At 46.3% G+C, this 26151-nt stretch overlaps 1 protein-coding gene across 1 annotated transcript in view; it reads right to left on the reverse strand.

The window, feature by feature from the left end:
* The window catches only part of PLXNB1 (plexin B1), a 52618-nt gene continuing 26467 nt past the window's right edge, over nt 1–26151 (reverse strand). The window contains exons 7-37 of the mRNA XM_066326624.1: nt 25989–26145; nt 23055–23163; nt 22848–22956; nt 21410–22267; nt 21163–21288; nt 19961–20083; nt 18889–18982; nt 18472–18638; nt 17295–17446; nt 15330–15435; nt 13780–13916; nt 12987–13163; nt 12630–12798; nt 11272–11514; nt 9893–10069; nt 9429–9577; nt 8950–9050; nt 7967–8184; nt 7604–7782; nt 7043–7109; nt 6351–6497; nt 5703–5880; nt 4760–4863; nt 4046–4130; nt 3154–3320; nt 2646–2806; nt 2256–2403; nt 1474–1538; nt 1315–1390; nt 881–955; nt 1–342 (exon numbers count right to left, since the gene is read on the reverse strand). Coding sequence (XP_066182721.1) covers nt 238–342; nt 881–955; nt 1315–1390; nt 1474–1538; nt 2256–2403; nt 2646–2806; nt 3154–3320; nt 4046–4130; nt 4760–4863; nt 5703–5880; nt 6351–6497; nt 7043–7109; nt 7604–7782; nt 7967–8184; nt 8950–9050; nt 9429–9577; nt 9893–10069; nt 11272–11514; nt 12630–12798; nt 12987–13163; nt 13780–13916; nt 15330–15435; nt 17295–17446; nt 18472–18638; nt 18889–18982; nt 19961–20083; nt 21163–21288; nt 21410–22267; nt 22848–22956; nt 23055–23163; nt 25989–26145 — 4929 coding nt within the window. The 3' untranslated portion in view covers nt 1–237. The remainder of the gene's footprint in view (nt 343–880; nt 956–1314; nt 1391–1473; nt 1539–2255; nt 2404–2645; nt 2807–3153; nt 3321–4045; nt 4131–4759; nt 4864–5702; nt 5881–6350; nt 6498–7042; nt 7110–7603; nt 7783–7966; nt 8185–8949; nt 9051–9428; nt 9578–9892; nt 10070–11271; nt 11515–12629; nt 12799–12986; nt 13164–13779; nt 13917–15329; nt 15436–17294; nt 17447–18471; nt 18639–18888; nt 18983–19960; nt 20084–21162; nt 21289–21409; nt 22268–22847; nt 22957–23054; nt 23164–25988; nt 26146–26151) is intronic.

Consider the following 26151-nt stretch of genomic DNA (forward strand, 5'->3'; position numbering starts at 1 on the left):
CAGTTTGTCCTTTTTGTTTGTTTATTTCATTTTGCTTCTAAAAAGAAAAAAAAAAAAACACCTGTAAAAAAATATTCTCTGAGATGCAAGGACGCTTGTACTTTGTACTGCCTTGGCCTTCCCCTTGCTCATGTCACCCGCAGGTTCCTTGGAGAGTCTGGTTCCAATGGCAGCAGGACACCCTGTCTATCAACACTGTCCCCATTCGGCCAGGGGAGAGCAGTCTGTCTGTGCCTGTCACAAATCTGTGACTTTATTCTCCACAGCTGCTGCAATCTGTTGCAGTCTATATCCAAGCTGCATCTTCTGTGCCGTTGGGTCTTCTTCCAAGGCAGTAATGATCTGCAACAAGAGAGAGCTCACTGGAAGCTTTTCTCCAGCACATAACACTCAACCAGCTGAACTCCACACATTATGGAGAACCTCAAGCTGGAATTCACAATGCTCTAGTCTAGAGTGGGTATGTAGTAATTAATCTCAAATTAACCACGAAAGAAGTATTCTAGATTCATTGTAGTAACTGACAGACTTTACAGGGCAAAAAGAATGCTAAGCTTCTCACCTGAAAATTAAGTCTTTAGTAAACCAATGTGAACTAACTGCATTCCTTTTTTAAGTAGAGTATTTGGATATTGGAATAAAAATTAAGCAGCACACATGAAATCCCAAAAGCCTCCAAGCCTCTAAGTTCTTTTTGCTGATCTCCTCCCTTGCTCTTTGATAAGAATAAAGCAAACACATGACATGAGTTATGTATGCCAATGAAATAACACAGTGTTGGAATAGTCTGGCTGCTCTTAATTGTTAATTTTTGTAGGTTTTTTGTTTGGGTGATAGAAGAAGAAAGGCATATTCATACCTGCTGGAAACACACACTCACCTGGTCATAGTACTTATTGATGTATTTGTACAATTCATGTAGAGCCACCAGGGAATTGAGGTCACCTGAGTAATTCTGCTTATAAGAGAAGAAATCAGACAAAACTGTGAGACACCTAACAACTGTCCTGTCAAATTCTGTCCTCACAACTCATAAAGGAAGCAACAGGAAAGAGAATTCACCAACAGTTCCTAGCAAAGGAAAAATCACATGTATTTCTTGCCCTGAATCCCTCTCTATGACTGTGCCCTCTTCTCTCCAGTGCTACTTGGGCAGACCCTCACCCTCCCTGTGGTGCAGGACAGCCACTAGGCACAGTCAGTGTGTCTGAACAGAACTGCACACTCAGCTGGAGTATCTCATCTTTGCATTGATAACTCCCCCCCGGATACACAGGTGAGGGGCCAGGTGACTTCTGAAATACTTTGATTTACCCGTGATAGCTCAGCCAGGGCAGAGTTCATCTCCTGGTCACTGGCAGAGATGGTCTGACGAATGTCCGCATAGTACCTAGACAGGGGCACACAGGAAATTTAGTGCATGGTCCCTCCTGCTCACTGCTGAAACTACAACTCCTCACATCCATCACTTACCTTTCCACCATCTGCTTGTAGCGAGGAATGTCCCGGGCATAAAGCAGCTTATTGATTGGAGAGTCCTTGAACATCCAAAACCAGACTTGGTTATGAAAATCTCCTTTACTGTGGACTAACCTTAGCAGGTAACATCATCACTTCTATTTTCTGCCATTTGTTCATGATCAGGAATTTTTTGTCCTCTGCATGGAGAGGCACTTCAAATAGCAGGCTCTCTTCTAGCAATGCAGTCTGAGGTACCCTGAGATGTGCTGATGAAGGGACCCCTGGGATCCCTAGTCCAGCCTTCTCCTTGGGGCTGTGTGATCACCAGTATGAGATCACACTGGCAATGGCTTTGAATAGCTGATGCCTGATGTGCTCCAGAGATCCACCCATCCCATCTCTGGTGACCTGCGCAGGACTGTTTCACCCTCAGCACAGGGTGAGTAGTGATGGTGGAAAGTCTTTCTAATGGCCAACCTGAATGTCCCAAGTCGTATCCTGTGGCTCTCGCTGTCTGCCACAGCCAGCTGGAGTTTACCTCTGCCCCTAAGTAGCTCCAAGCTGTAAATTAAGAGCACTCCTCAACAACTTCTTGTTGCTAAACAAAATCTGATCCTCCCTCCTCTCTTCCCAGGAGACCCCATTACTCTCCAGCTGCACATGGAAGCCAGGAGGAGCCTGGCCTGCTGTTGCTATTATTGCCAAGGTAATGTCCCTTGGTGCTATTATTGCCTTCCTAAGGCAGCACTGCTCAACTCTGTGCCAACCATGCTCCCTTCTCCCTCTGTACTCACCCGCCCTAACTTATGGTCAGCTATTGTACAGGAGTCCATGAAGGTCTGTGCAATGACCAGCAGCACAGCATCCACGTTATCTGATGTCTGCACATCAAAAACAAACTGGGGGTTCTTGATGATGTTGATCCAGAACCGCAGGGGGAGGCTGTAGAGAGGTCAGAAGTGCAGAAAGACAATCAGCAAAGGCAGCAGCTACATTGCTGAAAGATATTCTACATGTTACTGCATCTCTCTGCTTTGCTCTCCCAGCAAAACCAGCTCTTCACCCTACGGTCTGCTGCTCTGCACTTGCATTTTGCTCCTCCTCAGTAGGCAGAGGTTGCTGTCACTTTGCAAGCTCTAAGCAAGTAAGCAGTGCCTCCTCCAGGGACCTCAGGAACACCCTACCTGTTTGTCTTCCAGATATGGATGGTCTCAGGGTCTGCGATCCCATAGTGTATGGCCTGTTCATCTAACAGGTCAAAGAAGTATTTGACTGCCAGAGGAACAGGGCGGTTGGTACTGAGGATCACCTGGAACAAGTCATCCACAAACTTCTGCAGAGTGCCCTGTGGAAAATCAAGTAGGACAAGGTCAGCATAGGCAAACGAGAGTAGAGCCTAGGCCTCATAGATGAGAGGTCATCCTCTTCTCAGTGACAGCCCCTCATCCATCCCAGGGTACTCCACTCCCACTGAAAGGAGCAGCAACAAAAGAGAATGGAGGCCCCTGTGGTTTGTGGAACAGAGGCCAGGGAGAACCTCATGAACAAAGCAAAATATAGAGAAGACTCAAACGCACTGAAAGCCACCACAGGTAAAGGGTATTGCATCTTCACACACACCCCTGCAATCTGCTGGGAGATATGAAGGAAGGCAAGATTCCCAAGCACAAAACAATCTGTGCTGCTTCTCACCTTCATTGAGAGCAGACGTGTCAGATAGATCTCTGGGATTGCCTTGGCCCGCTCCCGATCTCTTAAGCTCCCACGCCGATGCTTGGGAAGCTCTGGCTCTTCTGTTGGTTTTACCAGGTGCCAAAGTTTGATCCCACCTTCATCTGCATCCTCCAGCATTGGTGTTTCTAAACCAAGTAGTTGTTTACAGATGAGGTTGGCTCTCTCACAGTAGACCTTGGTCATGGGAGCCCCAAGAAAGCAAAATTTCCCAGTACAACAGAAATACAAATGGGAAAGAATCTCTGGAAGCCTCTATCCAACCTTCTGCAGAGTACAACTGTTGCCAGCATTTCAGCAGGTTGCCTTTGTTCACCTAAAACCTTCAAGGTCTTGGAAAATTCCCCAGAACAGAGATCCCCCACCACCCCAGTGGTCTGTTTCAGGGTTGAACCACCCTTTTGCTGAAGAAGTTTTGTTCCCTATCCAATTCGAATCTCTTAAGCTGCAGCCTGTAGCTATTATCCCTCTTGCCACAGGAGTATTCATGGAGCTGTTCACTCTGCCAGGCAGTAAAGAAACTGCGTGGCACCCCATCATCCCTCTCAGGCCATGCTCAGCACCTGAAAGTATTAAGACTTCTGCAAGTTGCAGACTGTAGTCAGCCCTAGAGCATCAGATGACTGTGCTCGTTCTGCATTTTCATACCCAGGCCAGCCTTCCTCTGCTCCCACACTTTTGGTTTTCTCTGACCTCACTTGACCAAGCTTTCACATTTCCTGACAGTCCTATGAGGCTCCAAAGCATGTGTCAGCCTCCTATATCAGCATAAAGCTGGGGCAATAGCAAGAAACTTGTCCCTAACTAGTAAGTGCTCTAAAGTAATTCTATGAGAACAAGACATCAAACTCACTTTCTCCTGGGATGTAATCCTGATTTTCCCTGTGGATGTGCTTGGTCAGGCGTGGGACGAGTGCTACTGTTGCTCCATCAGGCACCTGCACACAAGCAAAACAACATTCAAAGCAAATGGCATGTTTCTCATCAGCACAATAGGCAAGTGCTTGTAGAGCAAAACAGGCTGTACCATCACTAAAAATAAGGACAGAAACAGGGATTTTGAGGCACCATCACTGTCTTTCCTGAGGGTGAGAAAATCTTGTCTGTACCAATTAAAAAACAAATGTTCAAAGTACAATGAAGATAATACTCAGGGACTGAGGTCATTCACATCTAGAACATGCTGCAGCAAAGTACTGACATATTGGTGCAAGGTAATTAAAAAAAATCCCTCTTTCCATTGTTAGAAGGTACTTGGCAGCTCAGTGCGTCATAAATGATCTGGCCTGGAACAGGAACAGATCCAGCACATCACCTTCACTGCACTATTAACTTGTGCCTGTCCTTCCAAGCCCTACACATGTCCACATCTCAGGTATGGGATAAGGACAGGGTTGTGTTTACTGAAGTCAGGCTACAGCCACAGCACTGACTTAATTTGAATGAGCTCTGCAAGAAAGGTCCAAGCTTTTGACAGTGGTTCACCAGGAGCCAGAGCCATAAACAAAGCACGACAGCATGTAGAAGGATGAGAGAAGAGATAAGGCAATGAAGACTCAGTTCTGACCTTGTAATGCTGAAGAGTGTTCAGACGTTTCCAAGTTCCTTGAACAACAGAGGTCACATCCTCATCAGACAGTATCAGGTGACCTGCCAGCCCTGATCTCCACTCTACAGCCGTTGAAACACAGAAAACGAAAGGATTAACTGCTAATTCAAGGCATCATCTGCATCATCCTGGCTGACCTCGTTCAACAGTCTCTGGCACTCATCAGCTTTTACCTGTGCCATTTCACAGACAGCATAACCTGAGCAAGTGCCTGTAATGAATTTGAGTCCTGCAGTCACAGGACAGACCCCTCTGAGCACAGGGACAGGTGGCCTCACGGCCTCCCAGGTTCCACCTGTCATATTTCTACAAATTCTGTTAGATTGTGACTCTTCAAGCAGATGGTTCAAGCCACAAATATACACCCACAGTTCCTATCAGCTACTATTTCCTCAGTACCTTCTCATCCCTAAATGTCACCATTATTCATCAACAGAATTAAGAAGATGGAAAACTGAGTGTTTTCTCTGCCAATGTAAGTTCTACCATTAATTAACTACCATGGGCTAAGTCCTCCCTGACATAAATTATTAAGAGGCTGCCATTGACTTCACTGCTAGGAAGTGCCAGTCTATGCCCACAGCATCTTTGCCCTGCATTCAAATCCCCCTCCCCTCCTACACATGCTTTATACTTTTTTTCTCTATCCCCTTGCCCAAGGCATTGCTGTGGTCTGAGTCTGGCAAAGAACACCATGAAATGAAAGAGGATGAACCTAACTGCTTCTTTTCCACCCTGCCTCTTTTTGTTACAGCCTCTTCCCTGTTATACCCAGCCAGAGTGGTCAGTGATTCTACAGACTCAGCAGAGAATGACAAATGTCACACATGCCAGGGTGCTGTGCACAGACAGCAAACCTTCACTTTTTCACTGAGTTTTGTCATCAAAGAGCTCTGCTTACCGAGGTCCAGGGTGTCAGGGTCTGGCCGGTGACAGTATGGCGTCCCTTTATAGATCTGATCTAGGATTTTCTCCTTCACCTGCGTTATGGTGTCACAGTCCAGCACTTTTGCAGAAATCCCTTGAGAGTCTTCTGCCCCTCCTGCACCAACCCCTGCTTGTGTCAAAGCATTTAAGGTCTGGGGAAGAAAAGGTCACAGCTACTCAGCTGATAAGATTACATCTGACACATTTACACCTTTGATGGTTGGCATTCAGGCACGTTAACAGCTACACTTTCACTGAGAGATTCAGAAAAGAAAACATCACAGATGTTAAACACCTCAGTCTTGTGTTCTTAGCCTTGTGTCAAGAGCTGGAAGCCAGTTCAAGAGCACTGGGGAGGAGCTTCGATGTGCAATCAGCAACGTCATCCCCTTATTTCTAGACACAGCACAGCACGTACAGCAGATGACTGTGGTGAAGGCTCCTATCAGCCTGGGGCAAAAGCGCCTGATTTAGCAGAGCTCTTCATCATCTACGCACTCGTGCTGCTGGAACAAACGTGGCTCCCAGGAGACAGTGGCAGGATGCTGCACCTGTGCCTTGGTTATGGGAGCAGACACATTCAGCCCTGACTACCAAAGAGCACAGAAGATTTGGTGCCTACCAGAGTGCGGTACTCCAGGTCCTCTCTCAGAAGACGGTTGTCATTCAGGGTGTATTTGGCTTTCCCTGTCACCCAGTCCACTGGCCCTTTGTCCACCTGGTGTTTGATTCCTCGAAACAGCATGTAAAGGGGCTCTCCAACAGAATCCTGGCATGGAAAGGAAGGAGAGAAATTCAGCTTGCTCCTCCCAGCAGAGCCCCAGACCTGCAAACATGCACATCAAGCAGGACTGAGGATACAGCAGCTGAGCCACAGTAGGCAAAGACAGAGCCTGTGCCAACAGCTCCTGCTCCATGCACAGGAAAAGTGCTACCAGAGAGATGCACATGACCAAGGCATTGCTCTGCTTTTGTGTCACTAATCTGAGAAACTCCCTGCCACCTCCACAGCCCTCCAGGAAAGGTATTAGACCAGCATCTGTCCTCTCATGCACAGACCAGCCTGTGGCCTGTGTATTTCAAGATAAAGGAGCTACAATGAGGCCTCCATGACGTGGTCCCACATCCTAGAAATGAGTGATATTGATACTGATTTAAGAACCCCTGTTCCCTGTGAGCAGCCCAGCTCTTATTCCTCACCCTGAAGTACAGGGTAACCCTGGCACTGTTTCAGCTATGAGTGAGGCACAAAGCAAAGCTGTGCCTGTCTCCCTCTTTTGGCCCCTCTACATCGCAACAGGACAAAGAGCTCACCCTCACAAATGCATACAGGCAGATGGACATCCAGTTGGTTAACAGCTTCTCTACCACTGTTTCTGTCCTGAAAGAGAGAATCAGGTTGGTCACAAGACTGTGGTGCAGAACTGGGGAAGATCTGGAGGTAAAAATCACCCCCTTTGGAAGAAGAGCACACTAAGTTATGATACAGAATGGAGAGAAAAAAAAAGCCTTTTGAGACCAGTACAGTTAATGCTTTTGACACTACATATTGGAAACACTTATCAGCCTGAAGGAGGCACCAAATTACAGAATTGGAGAGACAAGAAGCAGGGAACAGTGAAAAGCCTCTGGTAGGTCTCAAACAAGGGAAATATTTCAGATCAGAAGGATGGACCAGATAGGAGGCTACTGGGGTTCTAAACACAGGAGATGTCTCAGTTTAGCTTCCAAACATGGCATGACTGAGAACACAGGGACCTCTAAATAGCGAAGTAGGACCAGAAGACTTGGCAGAGCCTTTTAGAGCTTGCCAGCCAAGCATGAAGGCTCTGTCCCCTCGGGTAGCTGCCAGTGGGACCAGGCTGGCTCACTCACCTCCGCAGCATCAGCTTGGGGTTCTTGGCCACATACTGCTCCACAAGGTCATTCAAGAGTGTTTTGAGGATGTCAGTGAAGTACTCCAGCTTCCCATGCAGCGACACCGTGAGCAGCGATGCCACATAGGCTCGGTCTCTCGGAGAGAAAGTGCGCTGGATCTCCAGAGTGTGGATGAACTGGTGGGGAGAGGGATAAGCCAGTGTGTGAATCTGCTGAAGACAAGGCAGTCACAGCTGCTGGCTCTTGGAAGGAGTAGTGCAGAGAGCTATTAAGGAATGAACCTTAACAGACACTGCCCATCTCCTGTTGCCAGGAGGCTCTGGCCCAGCAGCAGGCTGCCAGCAGAGAGAGGGACATTACCTTGGTGAGGAAGAGCTTGCTGTTGAGGAGGTTGGAGAGCTGGACCAAGCCTTGCTCCACTGTCTGCCGTCGGCACTCAGGGATGTCAAGGTCCCTTTGCAGTGGTGACTCACGGTGGCCCGGAAAGAAAATTCGTTCTGCGTAGGACTTGTAGTCCAGGAAGGGGATCCCTGTGCCCACGAGGTCACTTGTGAGGTCCATCATCTCAGTCATCAGGTCTGATGGAAAGGAAAATGCCCATGAGGATGACACAACTGACATGATCTCAGCTGATGGTGCAGAGCGTGAGGTAAGGGAGGAACCAGGACCACCAGAATGGGACTGAGAAAGAGGAAGGTTGTTTCCTGTCAGGAAGAGACATGTTGGGGTCTCATTGCTAGAACATTTAAAACTAGACTAGGCAGCAGGAGAAATTGCATGAGGAAAGTTCTAATCAGGACTTGGTTTCCAATTTTATAAAGAGGAAGCCACTATTCAGCACACATCTGTGGTTACAGACATTACCTACAGCAAAGACAGAATATTAGAGACCTGCTCCTCATTCCTTCACACATGAATCGGGGACTACAGTGTCAGTCACCTGCAGAGTTTCAGAGCCCCAGGTCTCCTACAGTTGTAAAGAGCTGAAGTACAACGTTTGTAAGCTCAGAACATGGGCTGCAACTCAACTTGCCCTACACAAAGACTGGGCTAGTAGCTGTCCTTAAGATCCCTCCAAGGGTGTTGTCTTGACTTTAGCTCTTCATCTGAGTCTGGAGGATGAAGTGTAGAATGAGAGAGGTTTGTATAGATCACTGTGCTCTGAATTAAAGAATTAAAAAAGCAAGAATTTGGCTCCATGTTTCCATGCTCTGGCACAGGATAAATTATTGCCTGCTCTGAGCTACACAGACAAGTACACAGGAATGGGAAAAGAGGTAAGGTTGAGGGTGGTTCTCCAAGTTTCCCTGAAGCTACAAGAATCCAGGAGCTCAGTGACTGACCTGTGAATTCCTTTTTGCATCTGTCCCGAACACTTGTTTCCAGATTTTCCAACTGGATTTGAACTTTCTTGTAATCCCTCAGAGCCTGTTTGCTCTTCCTCCTGCAATAAGAAGCAAAATTGCTCCTGGTGCCACTAGCCCAGGGACTATCCTTGCCAACTGCTGTGTTGCTGCCAAAGACTCCAGGGCAGCTGATGCTGAGGTGATTTCTACAGAGCATCATCTCAGCAGGATACCACACACTGTTCCATAAACTAGATGTGTCTCTTGAAGCACCCATTAGATTCTGAATGAACCACAGTGCAGACTGTGACTTGCACTGCAACGTGCCTCCTGCATCCAACACCACCACAGGCTCAGAATTTGGCACAAAATAAAGAAAACTGTAACCTTGTTTAGGCCCAAGATGTACATGCTTTGTCACATGCACTGAAAAGCATTGTGAGGAACTTAAAGGCCTCATACACACCAGAACTTACCTGTATATGAAGACAATGACCAGAACAATCAGTGCCACGAAGGATGCACCAACACCCAAACCAATCTGTGCCTCCAGTGGGAAGGTGAGCTGGCTTTCCGTGTCATACTGCACTCGGCCCAGGAGGAAGTTCAGGTTTCCCATCTGAACCTGTAGCGAAGAAAGCATTTGCCAAGATGATTCCATTCCTCTGTGCAGGAATGAAGTACAAAGCCACAGGGCTTCTCCAGAATGAACACAGGGGGCACACAGCTGCCCACAGTGAACCCAGCTATACTGTTTACTTTCAGGCAACTTTAGCCATTAAGAGCAGAATTTGGGAACAAGATCAGTTCCCTGCCACCTCTGTTACCTCCCCCACCCCTCAGCAGGGTGTCTGCCTTTCCTAACTTCACATCCCACAGCCACTTCTTGCACATGCTCCAGGAAATGACAGGATTTCTGGCAGTGCTGCTGCTTCCCTACCGTGAACTCCGGGAGCAGGTCCGTGCCCTCCCGCTTGGTGCGGTGCCGCGGAGCCGGCTGCTCCGAGGGGGGCTCACAGTAGAGGTGATTCCTTGTTAGTGTCTTCACCACACAGATTCCTTCCCCAATCATAGCCATAACTTCATCCTTGGAAATAGCCAGATCTAGATTTTCCCCCTGAAATAGATTTGGACAGCACATGAGATCAGGGAAAACACAACTATGTATTGCCATGGCTTCAGAGAAGATGGATGAGATCAATACCATGAGATAAAAGTAACCTTTTTTCTTCTTTGTTTAGGCTCACATGTGAATAGGTTGCAGGAGTTAACTTTGTAAGCAAAAAGAATTCAGTTGCATATGATTTAGATTTAGCTTTAGGACCTGTAGCACACTGCATAAGTACAATTATAAATAGCCTGTTCCCTTAAGGCTCTTCAGCCAAAACACAGCTAAGCTCAGCTCTTCACTCTGTGTATTTAAAAAGGTACTCTCATGTCAGTTAACCTGCACACTCTTTTTTTTAATAAAACCATGCTGCTGATGTTAATTGCATTTTTATCCTTTAATGCTTTCTAAAGCTCAGAGCTCTGTCAGGTTATCCTGACAGACTTGCAGATCAACCTCCTTGTCTTTTAAAGTTCTCTTCCAGTCTTCTCAAACTGCTCTACATCTCCAAGATGCACTTAACTGCAATGGCAGTGGTCTAGACATTTCTAGGTTCTTACATTCTCACAGTTCTTAGCCATATGCAAAAAGAGAGCATGTGGAGAATTTGCACCTACAGCAGCAGCCTTTACTTTCTTTGATAGTACTGGACTGAAAAGTACCTTTCCATACAAAAGAAATACCTCAGAAATTTTTTCTTGCATGTACAGTAAAAATAGTCACTGTGCTCTTCTGTATCATCATTAATGATGATACAGAAGATTAATGTACATCATTAATGTATCATCAGTAATTTTCCTGCCTTCACTTAGTAACAGATCTTCCCCACTGGCAGGATTCTTTTACTCCTAAGTTATATCTAGAGGAAACTGAAGTAGTTATGAGACAGTCAGAAGCTGAGAGCAGGATGTTGGGATAATGTAGTACTAATATCTCATATACAAACAGTTTATTAGGACTAAAAAGCCCCCAAAAAACAAACCACAAAAGTTTCCACACGTCCTATGAAGCTCCTAACAATGATTTATCAACTCAAGAAGTTTTTTTGATGCACTTTTTTCTCTCTTCTTATGTACTGTTTCTCACAGGCCAATGCAGATGTGCTGTGGCAGGTTGTAACCTGCCAAATCTTTTAGAAACCTTGGATGCTGCATGACAACAACTTAAAACTTCATAAAAGGAACATGAATTCCAGCTGGTTTAGGTCTTACCTCCACAGAGATGACACTTCCTGGCTTGTGACGATACGGTTTGGCAGGGTCCTCAGCATTCAATGGTTTTAGGATGGGGTTGACTTCATAAGAGAAAGGCATGGGATGCAGTGAGTTGAAATCAAAACTCAGATTATCCAGAATAAATTCCAGTTTGATACGGACACTCCTCAATAGCAGGTTAATGGCTGGAGTTTTGCACAGGATCAGGTAGGAAGAGTTAACAAGACATGGTTCTTCAAACTGAGGAAAAAGGCAAAAACAGTGTCAGTAATGGAACAACACTTCTCCTGCAGCTTGGCAATAATTTCCACCCCAAACAATCTGAGGCCAGTCTGCATTCTTCTAATCTGGAGAAATGCCAGAAGAACTCTGCTTAACTGTAAAGGGGATAAATCCAGGATCTGAGGAATTCCCCATGTTTCTCTAAAGGAAAGCTTTCATAGCACTGGTTTTGTTGGAAGGTCTCAGCAGTGGGAATCAGCTCTGACATTCCCCTGGCAACAAATCTGGGAGAGAGACCAGCTTTAGATTTCCCTGGTCTGAGAGAACAGGACCAAATACCTTCAGTGCAAGGCTGTTTTCCCAGTCTGAATGCTTCTGTGAAAGTGTTCCCATGCCTGATTGGATATGTTTTATACATTTGGTGAAAGAATCTTTGAGTCTTTTTTTTTTTTTTCTGCCCTACAGCCACGAATCTTTCCTAAGAACATTGATAAAACCAGCTGTTATTGGTGCATGTGTATCAGGAGCACATTTATGTACAAGAAGCCCTTCATCATTTGTACTAATAATGCAAATCCTTCTTGTACTTGGGCTGCCAAACCACCCTCTACCTCTGCAAATTCTGCTGCATACTCTGTGACCTTGGTGAGCACATCAATACCTCTGTAATGACCCATCTCAGCAAACTGGCAGCAGGAGAGCAGAAAATTATTGTGGTGCTGATAATTTCACTGCCTGGTTTTGTATCTCAGGGTGAAAGAGAGCCTAGAAACTATAGGGACAGACTGAAATATGCAAAAGGAAGAATCTGAAGCACAGACACTGAGCCACACAAGCTCTCTGGCTCCGATGTAGATTTCTTTATCTTCACACTGCTGCCTTGCTATTTCTGTCCCAGGTCACAATCCTGCACATCTCTAGGAGAGGCAGACCCAGCCCATGGAAATGTTTGTGAAAGAGCTTAACCTCTCAGTCTGTCAGAGAACATTTCCATGGGCCAAGACTGTTGGTACAATCCAAGCAGATAACACCAAGTGGTGGGAGGGAAAAAGCCCTAGGGACAGAAAGTCCACCTCTTCAGGAGTGGAACATCAACCCTTGTGCACCCACATCCTCACTGAGTGCTGTACTACCTGCTGGATGCTGCACAGAGAATCCTCAGGACACTCAGAGTCCGGGATGATCCTTCGCCATCGCCCCGCTCCTCGCCGCCTGCGTTCGGATGGAGAAACTGTAACTCGGATCTTTGGCTTCTGTACAACATCCAAGTTGTATCCATGAACTCTCAGCACTCTCCCTCCACTGAAAGACAAAAGTAGCTGATCTGACTCACCTGTTATTCATTAGCTCAATTTTGTCCATGCTCCCATCCCTCTGTTTATGCTCATTCTTACAAGTCTGGCTTTACTCCCAAATGCCACTCAGAGAGATGACATTGGTGCTGCAGCCCCAGCACAGTGCCCAGGGAAAGGGACACTCATTCTTTCTACCTGAGGAAGCTTTTAGGTGGTTCTGCAAAAGTGATGTTGGGATCCAGAGTATATCTGAAAAGGGATCCTTCCAATCTCCGCTCTTGCTCCCCATATTTGATGGTGACTGGGAGTTCTGTGGACACATTGCTGGGACTTGTCTGGCATGCCAGCTGATCCTCTGTCATCTCAGAGAGGCTTGTGGAGACAAGAACAAGGGATTAACACAACCACTGCAGAAACAGATTTTACAGTACTGTGCCTTTCTCTGTGCAGGAAGTCTGCAAACCTCTTCTGCTATTTTCCTAAATTTCGTGCTGAAAGCTCTTGTGCAAGTAATTATATTACTTATCTGTGCAAGTAATAATTGCTGGGCAGCTTTCAGGAGCAGCACATGAACAAAAAGCAAGTACAGTCACTGTCCAGACTGAAGGGACTGGACACATGCTACCAAGGCATATGCAGCTTCTCACCAGCAGCGAGGTGAGGCAGGGTGCAAGAGAACAAGCAACTCTTGGGATCAGGCTGGAGAAGCCAGCTGCAGCTCCCCACCAGCAAAAGCAGAGTGCCAGGATGGGTTACAGTCCTGTCAAGGGACAAGCAGAACAGAGGTGAGCAGCCCTCCTCACATCCAGGGAATGTGGGCCAGAATCTAAGATGGTTGAGGTTGCTGCCATAACCCTCACAGGGAAGATCCCCTGGAACACAGAGGAAAGCAGAGCTCCAGCTGCTCCAGGCAGCATCACACCCTGGGAGGCTTTGGAAAGGACTCAGGGCAGTGCACAGCTAGCACATTGGCAAGTTCTGATCTTACATTTGACAAGGAAGGTCTCCAAGCAGGACACTGATCTCATTAGGATGCCCAGTCAGCAGCTTCGAGCCTAGAAGGGTAAGGCAGGTTCCTCCTGCTTTGGGGCCCTGAGTTGGAACAATGGATTTCAGCTCTGGATTCTAGAAGAGGGAGGAAAAAAAAAGGGAAAAAAAAAGGGAAAAAAAAAGGGAAAAAAAAAAGGGAAAAAAAAAGGAAGTGAGTGATAAGGATCCCAAAAGACAAGACAAGGAAAGAAAACAGCAGATGTGTTCAGTGTCCTCCAATGCTGTGAAAATAGAAGCTACAGATCCAAACCACATGCAGGCCTCAGCTATACTCCAGCAGCCACTTTACTGAGCAGAGGGGGGATCAATCACACCAGCATGAACCACAGATAGAGGACCTTTCCACAGACTGCCAAAGGCATATGGATACTGCAAACAGCAGAGCTGTGAGCCTCACACACAAACCCAAGGATTAACAGTCCAAAGGGATTGTTCAGATCAGTAATTGGATTAATAACTCAGGTTAGGAAAAACAAGGTAGCAAATAAATTGCCTGTTTGCCTAGCAGATGAGGAGATTAACAGCAGAGAGCACCAAGAATTTTTGTTGAGACCTGTGCTATGACAAAAAAAAACTTAGTACCACTGAGGAGCTGAAGCAAAATTTAGGGAAATCAGGCAGAGTGACACAAGTAAGTCTGACAAACAAACTGCTGACAAACAAAAAGCAAGATCCATGAAGTAAGAAGGAGGAGGGAGAGTTACAGAATAAAAAGCAAACATACACCATTGCTAGTCTCTAAATAGCATCCTGGTGATAACCAAGAGAAGAGCAACAAGCATAATTTAGTACATAAAATGGTTTTATCAAGCCAAAAATGGAAGAGCTTAAGACTTGTCAGAATCTCTTTCCCCTTCCCATGGGAGAGGGGGACATGCAACAACATACATAACTTATAAACTGCACAGAAAGGAAGAAAAAGAAGCAATTGTATTTAAAAGTTACTTAAGTATTATTTTATAGTTGCTGGGTTTAAGATATCAAAAAGTTATCAGAAACATGTTTAAAAATGATAGGAAACATTTCTCTGCACAATGCACAAGAATTTTGGACTTACTGCCACCAGATGCTGAAGATCAGAAGATAAAAGCATGTTCAAACAGCAATTTGCATATTAACAAAAGAAAAGTCAGAAGTCTTAGTAAGATGTAAAGTCATCAATAAAAAAATCTTCAAGTTGGAAACACAGAGGAAAAATACAAGGTATCTTCAAGTATTTAACAGTTACCATTGTCAAAAAAGAAACAAAATCACTACCTTACAGGATCTTTAGTATTACCCAGTACAGCTGTTCTTATAATCTAAAGGGGAGTGAGGGAGGAACAAACCAAACAAAAAAAATCCCAGTACACCACACAGCACAACTGGCAGAAAAATCAGATAAAAATACCAGCAGCACGTGCCAGGTAGAGTCCTGTAAGTTCATGCAATAAACAATCATTTAGCAGAGACACTGGGAAAACAGGGGAGATACTCTAGTTATGTTACCTGATAGGTAAAAACATGACCAGAAACTCCACGGCCTCCTCCAGGCACTTCCACCACTATATGCCCAAACCTCTCTGTCCAGCTCCCGCCAGTGACGCACACGATGCTGCAGGACAATCCAAGAACAAAGTCACACCAGGGGAGAGCAGGGGAGCTGCATTCATTGTAGCATGTCCTAAAAACATCTAGCAACCACAGTCCCCTTCTTTCAGTCTTATCTCATGCTCAGAATATGCAACCAAACATCGAGAAACACCTCTAAAAAAGCTGGGTTAGGTGCAGCAGAAAAAACCAGGGACCAGTTCCAAACAGGTCCATCCTATTTAAGATTGTTCTTTCTGGGACAGACAGGATGAATCCCACTGTGTCACAGATGCACAAGGAGTCCAAGAACTCGTCTGTTTTCCAGAGCTGATCAAAATCAGTTGCATCTGGAGGGACCTCAGGCCAGCAGTGGTCAATCCACACATCAGTGCTGTGTCTGATGCAGGAGAAGACTCAAGGCCTGGGTGTAGCTGTCACTTCAGAGCCAGTGGGCTCTGCAACCAGCTAAGTCCCCTGATCTGCACCAAACATTCCTCCCAGCACTTTTTCCAGACATAATTTGCTATGGGAGATGCTGACAAGATGAAAAGTCAAGCTGTACTTAAAACAGAGCAGCAAGGAGCCCCATGTTACAGCACTAATTTGCTAACAGAAAAGCTAATCTGCAGGAAACTTCCCAGCCCTCCTGCATAGCAGGAGATTAATTTTGTCTGGGCCTTGCTCAGAAGCAGGTTCCAGGTTCACAGCTATATCCCCTCAAATAAAGAGGCTGAGGAATTTGAACTTAGGCAGTGCAGTCCAAGCCAAGACCCTGTGATGCCAGGTGATTTACAGATACAGAACACAGACAGTGCTAACCTCTGAAAGATTAAGCTCTAATTCTAGGATGAAAACAGAAAGCAGATGGATCCAGACAAACAAATTGCACAGACAGGACAACACTGCTCAACACAGCAGGCCATTCCCAGCAGGATCTTACCTGGCTCCTAGAGGGAAGGGTGCTACAACTACTACTACCATGGAATGGAAAAACATGTTTGTGATAGCTGTGGTAAGAGGTTACTCACAATTGCTCTCCTCTTCTCCTGCTGGTTGTTTGGGCTCCTCTCCCTCCCTTGTCCAAAACTCCCACCTACCTGCCCTGCCACAGGCCAGCTATACAAATACCCTTTTCTCCTTGCTTCCTAGTTATCTCCCATTCATACCTCTTAACATCTAACTACTGCTTTATTATTTTGTTCTGCCTTGGCCAGACACACCAACTGCACAATTCTCTATCACTGACAGATTCAGCAGGATAGGTCTTTCTTCTTCTCATTCTTCTCCTTGCCACTACTTTAGAAGCACTGTGTGACCTGTCAGGCACTCCTGGTCACCAGAAGAGTGGCACTGGGCTGACCATGACCTCCTCATCTGTCCCGGCAAGAGAGGATTTTTTCTTTGACTTTGTTCCTGGGGGGGAAGTCCTGCTAACAAGTGAAGACTGACAGTCTTAGGGGTGTGTTTTCAACCATGTGTTCCTATCCTTACCCTGTGTTAACATGGTCAGGCTATTTCCCTGTCAGAGACACTTGCACAAGCCATGTCCTTTGCTTTATTGAGATCTCTGGTGGCTGAGTGAGACACCAATGAAACGGCAGGGTTCTGAGCCCACAACTCCCTGACCTGACTGTGGGCTCTGTCTGGGCAGTGTGGTTGGAATACGCCATCACTGTTTGGCTGTTGCCTTGTACACAAACTTATCTCTCTAGGGTCACTGCCTGAGCAACTACTCACACAGTGACCTTACTCAGGGCACTCCCTGGGAATGGGCAGAGCTCAACACCTACTACAGCAAAGGCAAAGACATCTCAGGCTGGGTTAGCAGCCAAGGGAAAAGCCAGCGCCTGCCTCTGGGAGGCGGTTTCATAGATACTCTACCTGCTAGAGATCTCATACTCTTGAGCATCTACGGCACAGGGAATTCCTGCAACAGTGACAGTTTCTGCAATGTCTTGATGTTTCTGCCCGAGGTTTGAGCCAGTGATGGTGATTCTAGTGCCACCTTCCACTGGTCCAGACAGGGGGTACACCTGCAAAGACATCCGCGCATGTGTAAATGTCACAGTATCTCAGACCTCCACAGTCTGGGAACTGATCTACAGCACAGGGCCCTTCAGCTGCCCCAGTGCAAACTCTGCCTGCTCAGGTCACTGCTGTTGACTCCTTTTACTGGCTTGGAATAGTCCCAGGTTGCAGCCTCATCAGAAGAAAGGTCATAAAGAACACCACAGTTGAAGCCTTCTTTCCCATACCTCACTGTTGCCAGCAGTCCCCACCCAGAGGTGATAATTCACTTAGAAGGCAAAGACTGCTTTGCTTTGCCTTCCCATTAACATGCTGACCACTCCAGAGGGCACTTCTGCTGAAGAGTGGGAATGCACAAGCCAATACATGTTACTAGTATTGAAGCAGCAAGCACCATTCCCCCTCAGCATCAGGACAACAATGAATGGCATGCTGCACAAATGTCAAAGCTCTGTCCCTGAGCAGCATCCAAGGTAAACTAAGACAAGATGCAGCACATGGATGTTGTGTGCCACTGAAGGGAAGACAAGCTGACAGCAAAAGGGACACATGGCTACAGACACTTGTCATGTGGCAGTTAGCAAGAAACATTTAAAATAAACAGACAAAAAAAATTAATTCCAGTAACTTGTCATGCCTTTGCCATTGTTGCTTTGCTGTTGTCATTTGGTTTTACCCTCCTTTGCCCCAGGCTTAGCTGGGCCAACCTGTTTCAGGGTCTGGCTCAGTACAGTTGGAGGATCCTTCTTGTGGACCATTTCCCAGCTCCTGAATGATTCTCGTGTGCCAGTTTCAGCTGTGACACAAACGAATCATTCCCTACTGTTCTCTACCAGCAAACTGAAAGCCCAGCAACAACAGTCTAGAATCCTCACAACACTGAGGGACCCCAATTGAACTTCCTCTTCAGAAGGTCAATAAATTAATGAGCTGCACTGTTTGCACTCTGAGTTCACAGCCCTTTGATTTCCACTGCAGAATGAAGCCCTCCTTGCCCTGTGTGCAGTACACCAGTGCGCAAATTACTCACGGAGTGAATGAGAGGTGCTGGACACAGGTCTTCAATTTCTTCCTTGCAAGAGCCCCTGAAGATACAGCTGGGGTTGTCACCTCCACACCACACACAGTTGTACTTTGAGTCAGCTGTTTGGCAGCGGCTACAATCAGTGTGTCCCACAGAGCAGTTGTAAAACGTCACTGCAAAGGAGAAAAATTCAGAGGTACCTGCAAACATTCCCATAGGGCACAGCACAACCCAGGAACCTGGTGTCTTTTACACACCCCACTCCTCCTCCTGCCCCCATGACAAGCAACAGAAGTGAAACTGTTTTCCTTAGTTTTCTTGTGATAGAACTACCACAGCTACGAAAAGCCTGATTTGAGGATTTCTCAGTTCCCTTCCACCTCATTCTGCTGTTTTTTCACTGGGAAGGTGTTGCACTCCTACCATGAAGATCCGCAGCACTGTCCACTCGAAGGTGTCGTCGCCTCTGTACAAACACCACAGCATTGAATTCGAGTTGAGGTGCTGTGTAACTGTACTGCAAAGACAAAGATCATCAAGAGGACTCAACAGAGGCAAAACCAAAACAGCTGAATAGGCAAAAAGCATCCACACTGAATAGTGCACAGCACATACAGCCTACATGGAGCTTCCATGCATGCAGACAAGGCAGTGTTAGTTGGGGCAGTGGCAGCACAGGCTTGTCCTCACTGGTTCACAGTCACAGTTCTGCTCCAGAAAGAGTAGCAGGTTTTGGTTCACTAAGATGAATCCTGAAAACCAAGTCTGTGCTCACAACAATACCTGTCTAACTTCCTAACTGCATTCCTAAGTGGCCAATTCCTATCTACAAGCCACCTGCTCAGAAAGCTGCTCAAGCTGGCATTTATGTAATTTCAGTAGAACTGACAATGTAGAATCACAATTGGTCTGCAGGGCTCATGTGCACAAGAGCCCGTGTTTTTCTTTTCCCTTAACTGTATGAGTTTGTGAACTAAAAATAACATCTCTGCTTGCAAATCTTGCCTTAAGTAAAAATCACACAGCATCCTGAAGTGTACATGTCTGTTTTAATTTTCCCTGATAATTTTAAATCCACAGGCTTGCTTCCATCACCAAGGACAAAGCCAGTACTAACAGCATTTTTCTTCTCACAAAAGAACAATCATCATGGAGGTTTGACAGGAGTCATGATGCAGATAATGACAAACAACAGTGCTTCAAGCTAAAGCAGGAGTGGCACCTTGCTGGCCAGTTCAGAGACAGCACCATCCCCTGCTACAGCCAGTGCAGCAACAGGTCATGTGGCTCAGACTGCACAATCTTCTTGAGGCTGAAGGTACCAGTACTGGCAAGCAGCAGCATCACAGCTAAGGGCCCCAGAGTGCTAAATATTCTACAAATACTTTTGCAAAATATGCCTTCTTCTCCAGAGCTTGCCTTCCATCCTACTCTTTTGCTGAGCAAAACAGCACCTGTGTGAACTGTGAAATAACACAGTAATCTCAGCACTCACCTGGTTCATCTGGCAAGTGATATAACAGAGGGACTTGTTTGTTTCTTCTCCTTCCACATAAGCTTCCATCACCACTGTCCTCCCCTCCAAATTCAAGACACACTCATAGTCCCACTGCTGGTCCTGCGGGAGGAGACACATGGCACCATTTCTCAGAGACACAGAGCTTCAGGCTGCACAAGTGTCCTCCTGCCCCTCCAGTTCAGTACCTTTCCCCAAGCCACTGAGCCAGCAGCATGCTCCTCTCATTCCCCTTGTTATGCCAACTCTATCCTACATTCAAAAGCTCTCTGTGCTGTGACTGCCTCCATGAATGAAAGGGAAACCAACACAAAACACCTAGAAGGGAGCACGCGTGCCACTGTGTGGAGAACTCAGAACAGGGAAATTAAAAAAACCAAAACAGTGGAACTGTGAAGTTATGCCATCCCTGTGAAACACTAGCTTGGAGATGAAGAATAGAGGACACAGATTAGGGCAGAGCATGTCAAAAACAGTAAGTGTATATTTCTCCTTCTCTGTAAACCTTCCACTGAATTGCTTATATACTTCCTGAAAAAAAACTAGCTAGATATGCATCTGTCTGAAACCAGCTCTGCTCCTCTGAGCAGTGCAGTATGTCAGGTTGAATGTATAAAATAACAATTAGACTATGGGCTGCGTGTTCTGAGTCGTTTTTTTGTCAGAGGTTGCTAAATCATCTTCTGTCTTCAGAAGGAAAGAGAATTTTTATCAGAGGCACACCCAAAAAACAACTGTCAAGGCTGGCTTTCCCCCTGCAGAAGTTTCAGGTGTGGCAGGAACAGCCACATGAACATGAGCATGCCAGAAAGGAAAAGGAACAGATGACTTGTCTTTAGTGCATGGAGACACAAACAAACAGGATGGATTCAGCAGAAAGTTATTCCAAGAACTACCCTCTGCAGTGCAGCACAGGTGCAATTTAATCCAAATACATGCAGATCTTCTCCAGCAGGTTGGTGCACACCTGTACTCTCGCTTTCTCTGAGTGACCTTTTACACACCAATATATCCAGCTATGGAATTCTTTATGCACAAAATTAGGTTATTCCTCCAGGAGAAATCTAGGCAGAGTCACACCTGTATCTTACATAAATTTTTAGTAGTCTTGTGGCCAAGCTGCCCAAACAGTGCCTGCCATTAATGCAATTTCTTGATGGTGATGGCATTAAGCTAACTACCTGATAGAGGTGGAAGTTCTTTCCCAGCAGAGTTATCTTCCTTGCCACATTGACTGGAAACAGCGAAGATCCCTGGATTCCCTGCACACAAGGACATGCATTTGGACCCCAGCTTGGCTCTTCACTCTGAAAAAGAACCACAAAACACGACCCCTCCTGTGTGCTGAAATACTAGACTGGCAATCTGTAAGAAAACTTCAAAGAGTTACAGCCTTAGACTGTGAATTACAAAAGGCCAGTAATTTACCTCCTCCCAAAACTCAGGGGCATCATACTGATAATCGAGGTCAGGGTGAAGGATCCTGGGAAAGTCAGGGACATCCCTCTCTGAAGAATCGCCATCGCCCGACAGGAGAGTAGAAGCAGAGAAAAGAGATGTGTCATTCTCAGCCTGCAGCAAATCCATCCAGTCCTCTGTGTCCTGGAGCTCTGTGCCTTCCTCCAGCAGCCACGGCGGGGGAGCTGATGTTGGGAGCTCCGAAACAGAGAGCTCCGTTCCTGGCAGCTCAGGAGCATCATCAGAGACAACAGGGCTCCCTGGCACCTGGCTGGGGGTCTGGGGAGATGAGATGGCAGATGTCAGTGCCTCTGTGCTAGGAAAAGGACTTGGAGGCCACTTGAGACTCGTGACATGAGGGGAGGGTGTTACAGCTGCGGCTGCAGACGTGTGCAGAGGGCTGCCCCCGAGGGTGGCGGGCGGCTCTGTGCGCCGGGCCTCCGCGTCCGGCCTCTCAGTGGGCAAGGCTCCGTGATCCACGTGTTTGGATGGGCTGGAGGGGACAGCCGCAGCGGGGGAAGTTGTCTCCGGCACGGTGACAGCGGGTTTGTCCGCAGGCGGTGGCAGCGGGGCCTCGGTGGCGGCCTGGAGAGAGGCGGCCTCGGTGGACAGGCTCAGGGGGGTGTAGCCGGGGCTCTGCGCCGGCCCCGGCGGCGTCTGCGAGGCCATGGAGGGTGTGACGGGGACGGACGCCGTGTGGGACACCGTGCTGGGGCCCACGTGCACGGCGGTGGTGACGGGCTTTGTGGCCGTGGTGGGGGCGGCGGTGGAGGACTTGGTGAGGGGAGCAGCTGAAGAGGGATTCACACTCGAGGTTGGGATCTGGGCCTAGAAAGAAACAACACGGTGGGATGAGAGAAAGAAATGAAACAGAATAAAAACCCAAGCAGAAGAACACTCTGTGTGACCTCCCACAGACAAGAGGCTGTTTCACCCTCTGGATTTTAACATGAGCTGTATCTTATACCATCTTTTGCAATGAGATCGGGGAATGTCCACAGTGCAGAAGATGCAGCAACACTCCCTCTTCCCACAGATGCCTGCACTGGCCTCCTCTCAGAGGGAGGTCTGCTAGACGTCATCCTCCACAAAAACGCAAGGCCACCTCTGGCAGCCACAAGCTGGGCACCTGCTCCACCTCCCTGTTAGCTTGCTTTTGTGCTTCCATTTTGACAACACTGGGCGCACAGCCCTGGACAAGGGTGACCTGCTTCATCTGATGGCACTTCCCCAGAAACCCGTAGTATCGGGAATGTGGAGCCTCGTGTCAGTCCAACGGGAGCTCCTCTTTGCTCCAACAGCTCACTTGTTGCTTGATGTGACTGACAGCTCCTGTTTTACCTGAGAAGAGATCTGACTCACTGAGGCTGAGAGAGCACACAGGACTAGGACTGAGCAGAAGACACACCCTTTCATTGTAGATAATGGTCCCTTCTTCACAGGCTGCTTTGTGGGTGCAGAGGTGCTGCTGGATGCACCAGTTACATCCCCAGAGACTGCTCACACACTTCTGGCACCTGGAAGAATGACAGAAAAGGAGCTGCTAAGACAGGAAAACCGAGAAAGGGACAGCCACCCTCCCTAAAACTACAGAAGAGAAAAAGCAGGTGCTCACGGTGCCGATTTCCACAGCAGGGCCACTGCAGCACAGTCATAGAAAGAGAAGTCCACAGAAGCAATGAAGATGTCATGGAAACGCACTACAAGCTTTATGGTGACATGATCTGAAAATGAAAATAAAAACTTCTTAGAAATGGAGCCCCTATAAGTTTGCCATACTGTTAGGAGACACAGCATGATTTAGGATAGACACTATCAAACACTGAGACAGATTCCCTTCCAGGCTTCTAGCACCTCAATCACTGGATTATCCTATGGACACCAAAAACAGGTTGGACAAGTTCATCAGGCATAGTTTGTGACAGCTCTTGCCATGGGAAAGAAGCCTAGTCTGAAGATCTGTCCATCTTTATCTCTATAATTCCGCTGCCATCTCTGTATTACAGGAAGAACTAACATTGAGGCTCCAAGCTGATTGTCTTTTGTCATCCAAAGGAAAATGAAACCTTTAGAACTGATGTGCCCTTCACATGCTGCCTGCACCTTGAGAGCTTTGTTCTATGACCAGACTAAGAAGTGAGTCAGGGAAGAGGTTTATAAGATTTCTAATCTTACTTACAACAACTGAAGGCTCATCTGCTTTAAAATCCAGGTCTCACATCAACTACAAGCCTCAGGATAGCTCTGTTCTCTTTGGGGAGAGACTGTCACTGTTTTCTGTAGACCAAACAGCTGCAGAGATGGTCAAAACTTACTGCAGCTGATAGCATCAGCTGGAAGAATATATTTTGCATATGACAGTACTAAATCAGCTAATTAATCTTGTCCCAGACAAATGCCTCCAACCTTAGAGTTGGTTATTAGCTCTCCAAATAATGGGAATATACTGCAATCTATGCTCCACCTCAGGAGCTGCTGTTTCTCTAAGGCAGTTTGCAATAACAATAAGTAACAAGAACCTTATGCACTGTTCCTGTCAGAATGAGATTTCAGAGCTCCTCTTCCAAGCAATCTCTAGTCACAACAGAACAATCAGCATGTGAAGAACCAGTCAGGTCTAAGCTGGATTCCTGACAGGATGGCAAGGGAAGCAGTATACTAACAAAACAGTGATGAGGAGTGTACTGAAACCCAGGATGTGCAGAAAGTAAGGATATATCCTATGCAGCTGGAGGCTGGAGTCACTGCAATACTGCCAGCTTCTATCACCGTCATAGAAGTGATTGCATTTGGCAGTGGTGGAAAGGTTAACACCTCCCAGGATTTCAGGGTTATGACACCATATTTATAAATACTCCTTTCTCCAGAAAGGCCATTATTTCCCATGACTGCCAATAATGCTGTTTGACAGGTTGAGGTTTAACACTTGCAGATTGAGAGCAAGAGTTTGTGCTACTAACTTGGAGCTCAACAGCTACACATGATGGATGAGCTGGTATGCAACCTTTAAAATAAAGCTGAAAAATGGCAAATATTTTAGTGAACTGGGGAAAGTATTACAGAAAGAAATAGCAAAGTGTTGGCATCTATGGCCCTAATCACATCTCATTTAGAAAACAATATATGAATCTGGTTACCAGCTTCAAATTCATCTTAGCAGAGTACAGAAGCCACACAGAGAAGGAATAACAATACAGTGAAGGAGAGAGGAAGTCTGAGGAATAAGAGAACACGAAGAAGCAGCTGGCACAGTTAAACAGCAAAACTCTGTGCTAGGAATGCCTGGCCATAGTTCACTGAGTGGGAGAAGCACTGCGGAAGCAAAAGGACAACACAAATAGATCAAAAGGACAGAAACCATCCATGAGCAAGTTTATGCTACAGAACAGGCGCCACTTGAGAAGTCTCAGACATAATGTGAAAGTACTGTAGGTAAGACATCTTGGAATAAATGCAAGACTGACTTACAAAAGAGTTGATAAGAATATCTGAAGCCTGCAATAATGAGAACTAGGCTCTGGCTTTGTCTATACTGATTATTCACAACTGTGCTTAAATTCAGGCCCATACAACTAAACAGAGAAGCAAATGCTGCCCACTCTGCTTGCAGTGGCAGTGCATGAAGCCCTCTCCCCTCTTTGCCTGACCACCCTGAGTGGAGACCTGGTGGGATTGTTCCAGACTAAAGCAGTGTGAAAGCCAGATATTAAAACATTGCAAATAATATTGAAAATGAAGGCGTTTGAGATTGAATGAGTGTGTTAGCTGAGTTCTGGTGTCATGTTATGTCCATGGAGATTGCTTTATACCTATTAGCCAGCTGCATACTTGCATAGAAAAATCTGTTCAGCCATTTAGGTGAATGGTGTGGAATGTGTCCCAGTGGACACCTGCCTTTTACTTCAGATGAACAAGCTCTTTGAACAGATCAGCTCATCAGAGCTCACACTGACAGGCTGGGTAAAATCCAATGCAAAGAAAACAAATTGAGAACTTTCCAGGTTCTTTAAAGTGGCCAATCAGCAATACTCAGCCAGCTACTGTTCACAGGCTGACTGTGTATTTTCTGAGGTTATACTGCATTAAAGATTTATTTCTATCTTTCAGGATCATGGGTCTCTTCTTGCCTTTTCTTATATGTACTTCCTTCTCCCACTACATTAATTCTGAGAAGGTTGAATTTTGTTTGGTTTTAATAAATAAGCAATATTTATGAGAGTTTTCTCCCCAGATTTATGAAAAAGCTGCCAAATCAGCCACCTCTCTAGACTGCATTTCAGATCTCATTCAGATTTGCATACAACCCTTCAAACAGGATCTCCTTTCCAACTATCAGAATTTGGCATTGGAATTGGGCAACAGCCCAAAATAGCACAGGATGTGTGTGACAAGTAGAAAGCAAACAGATATTATGAGGAATGAAATGAACACCTGCTGACAGTCCACATACATTCATGGCTGTTAATCCTGGCAATAGACGACCTGCACCATGCTTTCTCCCAACAATGTTATCAGAGCTATCATGCTCCATTTAAAGCATTTCACTAACCTGTTCCTGTTGGCAAAGCTGGCGCTTGGCTGGGATCTGGAGAAGGACACATGATTCCTGACTCTGTCAGAACTGCAGGGCTTTCATAATCTTCGAAATAACACGAGTAAAATTCTTCCTCGCGCAGAGAAGGTAAGTCCGAGATGGCCAAGAATATCTATCA

The sequence above is a fragment of the Sylvia atricapilla genome, chromosome 11, assembly GCF_009819655.1.
Source record: "Sylvia atricapilla isolate bSylAtr1 chromosome 11, bSylAtr1.pri, whole genome shotgun sequence".
Taxonomy (NCBI): domain Eukaryota; kingdom Metazoa; phylum Chordata; class Aves; order Passeriformes; family Sylviidae; genus Sylvia; species Sylvia atricapilla.